Source organism: Fukomys damarensis, unplaced genomic scaffold (assembly GCF_012274545.1).
Source record: "Fukomys damarensis isolate Sample0158 unplaced genomic scaffold, DMR_v1.0_HiC HiC_scaffold_37, whole genome shotgun sequence".
NCBI lineage: Eukaryota > Metazoa > Chordata > Mammalia > Rodentia > Bathyergidae > Fukomys > Fukomys damarensis.
Window position 1 is genome coordinate 18,099,590 of NW_022900949.1, and position 10,074 is coordinate 18,109,663.

Sequence of the window (10,074 nt, forward strand, 5' to 3'; positions counted from 1 at the left end):
CTCCGTCTCCCACTTCCGGACCCTCTTCTGATAGCCTTCTAGGTAGTTTGACAGCCCTGCTCGCTGCCCGGTGGACCGGGCCACACGACATTCATTTAAAATTACGCCATGGTGTTGAATGTACTTGCACCCGGCCGGCCCGAGAGATCCTGAGAACGTGCCGGACTGGTACCGAGACGGGTAGAAAGATGTTTCCTTAGCTCTAGTGTCAGATCTGTCTGGTCCTGAGATAGCGTGTCAGTGACAAATCCGCGATCCGATTAAGCATTCGACCTGTTCACAACCACGCGGCCAGTGAAAGAATGTAAGGATCAGGGATACTGAAATAAAAGAAACTACTCTGTCCTCAAAAATGCACTTTTAGGAAGAAAATTGACCAACAAATAGCTAACTGCAATTCTGATACATATGTTTTTTTCCTGAACCCCACTTGTGTAAGTGTAAATAGTTTAAAGCTGAACACATTATTTTCATATTTATCTTAAAAGTGTAGTTTTCTTAATAAAAGGACTATAGGATAAGAAACCTATTAATAGGTCCTTTGTTTAATTCTGAAGATTAAAAACATACAAAATGCTTTATAGTAAAAGTTAATATGCAAATCGGTTTATCTTGATTTACATGAGGCTCGTTGAAACAGGTAGAATTTGCCAAAGTTGAGTGTAGCAAGCACTTTCATTATGACAATCATGCCACTTGCCCCTTTTAGCTGATAAGGAAACAGGTGATAGAGGAATTACACCACAGTTGGCAAGGGTAGCTCTTTGCACAGTACTGCCAGTTCGTTAAATTTAGTGATTGGCCAGATTAAAACAAAATGCCCCTAAGGTGTTGTAGTACAGCAAGGCTGGGAAAGGAGAGCAGGGGAAATTCATGAATGTTTCCCACATTATTCTACATTTAGACCCTTGAGAAACGACACGCAGAATTCAAAGGTGGTCCTTTAGATCTTTGAGTCTAGGAAGTCAAAAGCAGGTAACTGCTAAGAACAAACTCCTGTTGTAGAAAGTCCAGGAACAACTTTGATGTTTTTTTACTGCATTTATATAAATGAGACAATCAGTTGAGTGTGTCATTGAAAGTATTTTCAAAGTAGTCATTTCAATGTTGGAGGGTGACATTTCAAGGCATTTTCTTGCTATATCGGTAACACTGTTTGAAACCTTTTCTTAGGTAAGTTTTATAGCCCAAGAGAAGTTACAGCCTGGAATGGTAGAACACACCTGTGATCCCAGCACTTAGGAAGCAGAGGCTAGAGGATTGCCACAGGATTGAGGCCAGCTGACCAAAAAAAAGAAAGGAAAAAAAAAAGGAATAAAAGAAATTACAAACTTACTACTATATAATACATGTATTACCATGTCTTGGCTCTTGGTACTGCATAAAACATTTCTGCATGTTATTAGATAAAAGATAAGTGAGTTATCAGTGTAACTTCTGATAATGTTTATTGAGGAAAGGTTCAAACAGTAACAGTGAAAGTTTAGCAGGTATTTTTTCCCTGGGGATCAAACCGAGGGCCTCAGGCATACTTGGCAAGTGCTCTGTGACTAAGCCTCACCCACACCCCCTTCTCTGCGGTCTTCGGTCTGTGACCCCTTTAAATGTCTCGAGGATGAGGGGAGAATATCACCAAAGCACACAGTTCCATGGTCAGCGATCACATTTTTGGGTTGTTCTGTTTGTTTGTTTGTTTGTTTTGTTTTGTTTGAGACAGATTCTCACATGTATTTGAGGCTGACCTGGAACTCACTATGTAGCCCAGGCTGGTCTTGAACACACAGGATCATCCTGCCTCAGCCTCCCGAGTGCTGGGATTACAGGTGTGCGCCACCACACCCAGCGATCACATATTTTTTTTGGTATTGGGTTTTGAACTTGGGATTTTGGGCTTCCAAGGCAAGCAGTGGAACCACTGAGCTAAATTCCCAGCCCTGTTTTGTTTTTTGTTTTTGAACTCGGGATCTTGAATTTGAGAGGCAGGCAGCAGAATCACTGAACTAAATCCCTGGCCCTTCTATCATGTATTTTGAATGATCAGCTCATTGCCAAAAATGGGCATCATGCAGAACATACCACAACTGCTAATAGATCATTAAATACTGCCCATTTTCCACTAAAATGTTAAAGCATAAAACAAAATGAATCAAAAACCAACTAAAATGAAATAAATTGCTCCTTGGCCTTTTGGCTAAGATAAAATATAAAGCACCATAAATGAAAGTATATAAATTATATAATTTAGCCAATTCAACACAAAGTCTCCCATGGAAGAAAAAAGAATATATTGTGAGATCTGCTTCTAATTATTTTTCTGTGGTGGATGCTAAAATCATCTGATTGTCTACCATTTATTTTCCCATAATGCTGCCTTACTTGCTGTGTACTTAAAGGGAAAAGTATAAAGGTTAACTCTGGTTAACATTTTCTGGTTACTTTTATTGCTGTTGTGATCAGCAAATTTCAGTTACTACACAGTTGAGCTAATTGTCCTGCTACCTTTGAAGTACCATTTTCACTGTGAAAGAACTTTGAGTTGTTCCTGTGCTTTTTATTCAGTTGCATTGATCTTTGCTTTTATTTTTGGGATAACAATACCTTTAGTTTTTATATATTTATAATTTGTAATATGATAGGCAATCACCCATTTTTTTTAAAACCACTATATATTTTTTCCAGATGTGCAATTCAAGTCTGTTTCTTCAAGAAAAAAAAAATCCCAGTAAGGTCTTGATTAGATTATGACTATGTTTATTAAATAACTTAGTGACGTTTTGCCAATGAAATTTCTATCCAGAAACATAGATTTTGGTGTCCCTTAGTCATACAAGTTTTGATTGATTGATAAAATGCTGATGATGGAACCCAAGACCCCCTACATGCTAAGCTAACAACTCTACCACTGAGCTATACTGCGAGCTCTTAGGATTTTATTAATATACCTACTCTTTTCTGTTTTTTTTTTCACATGGAATAAAAGTATTTTAAATTTTAAATATCCAAGTTTGCTTAATTTTCTTCTGTTTTTGTTTTAATTGCTTTGGATTAGAAAACAGATTAAGAGTTTAAAAATTGGGAGTAAAATAAGAATAAATACATTCTGAGTATCTGGAGCTGTTTTCTTCCACAGATTATTAAATATAGTATGCGTACTTAATGCATAAACTTTGGAAGCAGTTTGTCTCTTCAGAGGCAAATTTTCAACTTTTAGCCTCTTGAGCAGGCATGAATCAAATGTTTTAAAGTTTTGCATGGAATCCAGAGCTGATTTGTAAATCTGGTAACCATGTTTCCCTGAGTTTAGGGTTGCTTTACATACATATCTGTTTCCTTCAATTACGTGTTTCTGAGGAGCATAGTGTATCTAGTTAAGCACCTAATGTGTGCCTGTGTGCGTGTGTGTGTGTGTGTGTGTGTGTGTGTGTGTGTGTGTTTTGGTACCGGGGACTGAACTCCGGTCTTTGCACTTGCAACAAACCAAACCGCTGAGCTAAATCCCCGGCCCTTAAGCACCTAGTGTGTTTTGGCTCCATTGACCACAGTTCTAATATTGTAATGCAGCTCACCTCCATTGACTTGTAAATACATTACACATCCTGTTTGTCTCCCGTAAGTGGAAATCTATAGTTGGGGTTTGTGTGTCATTGTCTTACATTGTTTTCCATGTCTCATCCTCTTGGGCAGATCCATACGCAGGTTCAGTAACCTTTGTGTGAAGTGCTTCGGACCAGAAATCTTTTGGATTTTGATTTTTTTCACATTTTAGAATACTTGCATATACATAATGAGATATTTGGGCCTAGGACTCAAATATAAAAAGATTTATTCATGTTTCATAGACTCATATACAGTGTTGCTTGAAGGCAATTGTGTGCAGTATTTTACGCGTACCTCCGCTCTGACTTTGAGTTGTTACATGAGACCAGAGGCGGAGTTTTCTACCTGTGAGATCATATAGGTGCTCAAAAAGTTTAGGATTTATGCGCATTTTAGAGTCTGGATTTTCAGATTAGGGATGGTCCATCTGCCCATAGCCTGTATTGGAAACAATAGTCTTCTCAATAACTAAGTTGTTTTTCGAAGAATGAAAGTTTTTCTAGGGAATATTAATGCTGTATATGTAACAAATGAGAAAATTAAGAAGGATTTTGTTTTGTTTTCATCAGCTGTGTTTCCAGTTGACTCTGTTAAAGAAAATTATGTTCGTAAAGTGAAAAACTGTATTTTTTCAATTGCCTACCCTACTCCTTTCAAACCAAGAGTGTATCTTGCAGCAGCTTCAAAGGTTAGCCTTTATTTTTTTCATACCAGGAATTCTTAAGTAAAATATTTGTCTTAAAATGTATTTTTTTCCAGGATTAATATTGCTGATGTATGACTATCTTTAAAGCTCGGATGCCCTCTGGCCTCCTAAAATGAAATTCATTACAGAAACATGGCACCCAATGTTGATAAAAACAGTGAAGTTTGCATTTCTATCCTTCAGGAACCTGGTGAGGATAAATATGGTTATGGAAACCCAGCGGGCGCTGACTCCCTACCCACACTGTGGAAAGCATCACGATTTCTGTCATTTCCATGTCGCTGGACCCTAATGGCGACTCAGCTGCTAATGTGGCCACTGCAAAAGAACGGAGGGAAGACAGAAATGGAGAACCTACAAGGAAAAAGCCCGCTGTGCAAGAAAAAGCCAAGAAATTGCTTTTGAGTGACACCCACTCAGCAGCTAGAAATGTCATTTATTTCAGGGTCTCTCATGGAGGAACGTGGCACTGTTTACCTGCACTGTACCCACCTACGGCTGGACTTCTGTCCTAACGAGTTGGCAAGCACTGGCCGGACTGGGCCACAATAGGACACACCAGTCATCAGTGCTGCAAGAGCCCGACAAAAGCCAGCTCTCAGAGGATTGCGCACTTTGAATTCTACGGGACAGCTTCCCCTTCAGGAAGAACTGCAGAGACCGGTAGGTAGCACAGCCCAACCACCCGGATCGTACCTGGACTGTGCATGGCATCCACATCCACACCTTGTACCACATAATGCCTTCCCGTAGAATAAGAATCGTGTAGCCGGGCATGGTGGCGCACGCCTGTAATCCCAGCACTTGGGAGGCTGAGGCAGGAGGATCCCTGTGAGTTCGAGACCAGCCTGGGCTACATAGTGAGTTCCAGGTCAGTCTCAACTACATAGTGAGACCCTGTCTCAAAAAACAAAAACAAAAAAAGAATCGTGTAAATTCGAAAAATGTTAGTAGGTTTTCCTTCCTTATTCATCATTTCTTATCAGTTTATAAGACTCTGTAAAGCATGTCAGATGAAAAGCGACTAGGACTAAAAGTTTCCACTTAATTTCCTTTGAATCATTAAGGCTTCATTAAACCCCTTTCACTTACTAAACTTCTCCATCTTCTTTGTTTGACCCGCTCCTCTTTGCTTTTGTCTCTTCGGTGTGCCAGAAAGTTCTCAAATCGTTTACTTCCAATACTGACTCAGCTGATAAGCAGTGGCTTGATTTTCAGTGCTGACCCCAGAGTGGCGGCCATCACTCTGCGCTTGCCCTTTGTGTGTTCTAGTCGCACCCTTGGCCTGGATGAGCAATGGTATTTTCTGGCTGTTGAGAGCTCTTGTACCCAGTCGTTGTCCCCAAGAACTAAAAAAAAATGTTGGTTCTAAACTCAACTTACTGAAATTTACCCCGAACAATACAGAATTCTTGTTTGGTGGATAAATAAAGCAGGCATACTACTGGCTTTTTACTTCTGGGTTCGCTATTAAAAATGCTATTTGCCTTTATGCCCTTCTTAATCCTTCATATTTCTTTGCCTCTATTCTTCTACACTGCAGATTTTTCCTCAACTATTGTACAAAGAAATTGCAATGTATATTTTTGTGTAATTTGATTTTGGAATTCTGTCACCTTATGTATTGAGTTCTTCCAAAATACAATTTTTCCCCAATAATTGTCAAAAAATTAATAAATAAAGCTCAGATGGTTGTAAAATGTCTTCTTAAAATTATTTTTTTGTTCTTATTCCTGTAAGTTTTCATCTTATAGCTATCTTATGAGGAGTACTCTATATGCATTTATGAAACTGTTTAAACTCTTTTCCTGGATAACTGTTAGAAATAATCTCAAGTAACAAGTTCTAAATTGTTCTGTTGTGATATAAGTGAATTTGAGATTAAAACAGTAAAGTAGCTTTTTTCTAGTTCTTTAAAAGACCATGTGCAAGGAAAATTTTACTGTGCGTCCATCAGATCCATGAAAATTTTAGAAGCAGCTAAAAGAACAGATTTTTTCCCTAATAGCATAAATAATCAGAAAGTATGCCATATCTCTTAGGGAAACTATTAATAATATATTTTTGGGAGAGGTTTTTTTTTCTAGTAGGTCTTTTCTTCCAGTAGGTCTCTTTCTTGAAAATTATTAAAAGATTACTTAAGTTCCTAAGATTTGCATATTTTCCTGCCTCAGGAAGTTCTAGAAGGTATTTCGAACATTGATACGTCTGTCTCAGAAACAGGTGATTTTGTCCAGTCTGCAAGTGGTAGGAAGGTAGTGTTTGGGTCTGTCCCCGACTCACAGATGTGGTGGTCACAAGTAAGACGAACAGGATCACTGTCTACATGAAAATATAAAGTGGTGGAAATGCTGTCCTATGAAATTGTTTTGCATTTACCTCTCTAATATTAGCATTTTGAGATTTCAGCAAGATGTTTCTAGAGTATCATGAGGTTATTGGCAATTAGCCAGGTGAAAAGCAGAGCCTGAGCTTTGAGTGGGGCTGCTGCATAACTGAGAGGTAAAGCATTTGCCAAACAGGTGTGAAGCCCTTGGTTTGATCTCCTGCACCACAAGGACAAAACAAAAGCCTTAAAAACTAAGCTTTTTGTGGGTTTCTCTTTTTTTTTTTTTTTGCGGTCCTAGGAACTGAACCCACGCATTGTCGTACTAAGCCAGCTCTTTTTATTTTATGTGTTTATTTATTTCCAGTCAGATTCTCCCTAAAATGCCTGGTGAGACTGGAACTTTCGATTCAAGGGCTGGGATTACAGACTCAAAAGAGACTGAGGCAACAGCCCAGGAGCACATTGTGTCCATGTAAAAGCCTCAGACGTCAAACAGCTTCTAACTTTGCCAGGGTCACTGTGGAGCAAGGTTGTGGAACTTGTGGAAAGGCAGTAGGTCAAGATCTGTTGGGTGACAGTGGATGCCGTGGCAGTCGGAAGCAAGGCACGTGAGCACATGCAGCAGGGTGTGGAAATGAGTTCAGGGACGATGCTGAATGAGAAAAACAAAATCACGGGGACACAGCGCCAGTTGTTGAAATTGCTGACTTCTGTGGAAGTGAGCTACAACTAAACAGTCCTTGTGTATTTTGGGGCTGTTTTGGAAATGGCTGGCTTACTAGGGAAAAATGTTGAGGATCAGCAGTAAAGTATAGCATGATTTGTGTGAAAATTAAATTAGGAAATATGTGGAAAGTGCTATGTGTTAGCCATTATAATGCCAACTATTGTAACACCAGACTATGATGTTGGTTAGATAATTCCTTTCTTCAAAGTACTGTGAGCTGGCTGGGCCTGGTGGCGTATGCCCATAATCCCTGCACTTGGGAGGCTGAGGCAGGAGGATTGCCATGTGTTTGAGGCTAGCCTGGGCTAAAGCTCTGTGACCTGGGATGCAAAGTAATATAAACCATTGAACTGGAAAGGACTGTAAAAGGCTCCTGTTTCCAACTGAACCTGAGTTTCTTGCACTGTGAGAGGTTGACCAAGGTCATTCCATGAGTTGCAAGAAATGCTTCAGCTAAGGAATCTGTTTAGTTTGTTTACTATACCATTTCACAAAGATACTTGACTGCAGGGTTTTGTTATTTTCTTTTCAAGGAGTAATTAACATTTCACTGAACCATGGTTCTTAGTTTAAAAACTTGGGGACTACATGGTCCTTATGATCTTTTCTGTTCCCAGACACAGGGATCCTGTGTTTCAGAAAGCCGCCTCACAGCAGGTTAAATTTATTTGAAAGCATTTTATGCCATAAAAGTGCAGAGGTAAACTTAAGCCACGCGGACTTTTGTTAAACTGTTATTTATGGACTTTTTTTAAAATTTGTGGACTTTTTAATGGTCGTAAAGTAGATTAAAGCTTTGTCAATTTCATATCATTTCTCGCTTCTGCCTGATTTGAAGTTGTTGATAAACTTTTATTTATATGGACGTCTTTGCCGTTTTGAACTTACATGATTTTTGTTGATGGAGAAGAAGCTTCCTGATTTTCCCGATTGCTCTTCTGGCCCTGAAGCCCTCATTCTTTCTCCTTTCCTCCTGGAGTGGGACGGACTTGACATATTGTTGAGCTTGGAGCTTCTCAGACTTGGGCTCCTGTAGATATTCCAAAATTAGTTGCTTTAAATTTATATTTTGAGTGAATTTCACTAATTAAATTTATTTTCACTATAGTTCTAGCTGTTGTTATAATGCTAAAACTTGCAATACCTCATTCCCAGTTCAGACAAAAATAAAGTTGACTAGAAAAATTATCATATCTATAAAGACAATAAATGTGAATAATTGTCCTTTTTCCCCTTTAGTGTGGGATATGGTCAGATCAGCATGGGGACAGAAGAGCCCACCTTATTGGAATTTATGTGAACAGGTACCACATTTTTTCTTGGATAATAACTTCTCTGCTAAATATATATTTTTTCATGTGTGTAATATGTTTATTGTACATTTTAGCTATACAGTACAGTTACATTCATCATTGGGATCTTGTACCTTTATATGACAGGTCTTGGTTCTCATTTTTTCCCTCTGCTGAATGTTAACATGAATCTTGTAATAATGGAGTTTTGTGTTTTTCGTTTTTTTTGGTGCCAGGGATTGAACTCCTGTCCTTGCGCTTGAGAGGCAGGCAGTGGAACCACTGAGCTAAATCCCTGCCTTTGTTTGTTTTGTTTTTGAAGGCAGGGTGAAAAGTTGGAGCTCCAGTTAAAAGGCTCAGGAAAGGCTCATACCCATACTCCCAGTATGGTTCATTTTTTTTTTTTTCCTGTGGTGCCAGGCACTGAATCCAATGCCTCACAAATGCTAGGCAAATTCTACCACTGAACTATACTGAGCCCCAGTTTGGTAATTTTTTTAATCATCTAGGTAAGAATTGATGTTATCGCCGGGCATGGTGACGCACGCCTGTAATCCCAGCACTTTGGGAGGCTGAGGCAGCAGGACTGCTGTGAGTTCAAGACTAGCCTGGACTACATAGTAAGTTCCAGGTCAGTCTCAGCTACATAGTGAGACCCTGTCTCAACCCCCCACCAAAAAAAGAATTGATGTTATCTTAATTACAAATGAACATCTTTTAGGGCCAGGGATTTAGTTCAGTGGTTCTGCTACTTATCTCACAAGCACAAGGTCCCAAGTTTGATCCCCGGTACCAAAAAACAAAACAAAACAACCAAATGAACAACTTTTAAACTTTGTTTTTTGTAGAAATGGTGACAGGAGAGCAGTACTTTGCTCATCGGTGAGAGGATTTTCGTGCAGCGAGGCCGCGCATGCCGTTGGGATCCCCAGGAGCAGGGCGGCGGGGCGCACACTCCTCTCCTTGAAGCTGTCAGGACTGTGTCATATTATCTCTGGAAATGCGTCAGTGATTTGGGGGCAAATCTCCGAGAGCCTGCTTTCCTCTAGTTTGTCATTTCAGGTAGTTCCTGATGGCTTAATAGCAGAGAAAATGTTGGAGTCTCATGTTACAGCCTGGCTGAGAGTGACGACCAAGTGACACAGGAAGACAAGCCTAGCACGAGTGAGAGCCTGGGTTTGGCCCCCAGTAACCTCAGACCAACACTATCAAAGGGCAACGTCTGGGAAGTAGCAAAAACTGCTTATGAGGAGGTGGCAGACGTCCCAGGACCTGTACAGGAAGGTTCACCTTTGCTTCCTTCAGACCGTTGCTGGGAGTCTGATTGCTCCTGCTTTATGTTGTCTTCCGGTAGACTCAGTTCCTGCACCTTTAATGGTTTAGAAATACAAAATTAAAAAGGGGTGAAAAAGTGTGCTCTAGA

General features: G+C 39.8%; 1 protein-coding gene across 1 annotated transcript in view; it reads right to left on the reverse strand.

The window, feature by feature from the left end:
• Pdss1 (decaprenyl diphosphate synthase subunit 1) overlaps positions 1 to 5,079 on the reverse strand; it is a 36,151-nt gene extending 31,072 nt beyond the window's left edge. Inside the window, exon 1 of the mRNA XM_010614693.3 lies at positions 5,000 to 5,079. Within this exon, the coding sequence (XP_010612995.3) occupies positions 5,000 to 5,041 (42 nt within the window). The 5' untranslated portion in view covers positions 5,042 to 5,079. The remainder of the gene's footprint in view (positions 1 to 4,999) is intronic.
• Between the last annotated feature and the right edge of the window lie 4,995 nt (positions 5,080 to 10,074).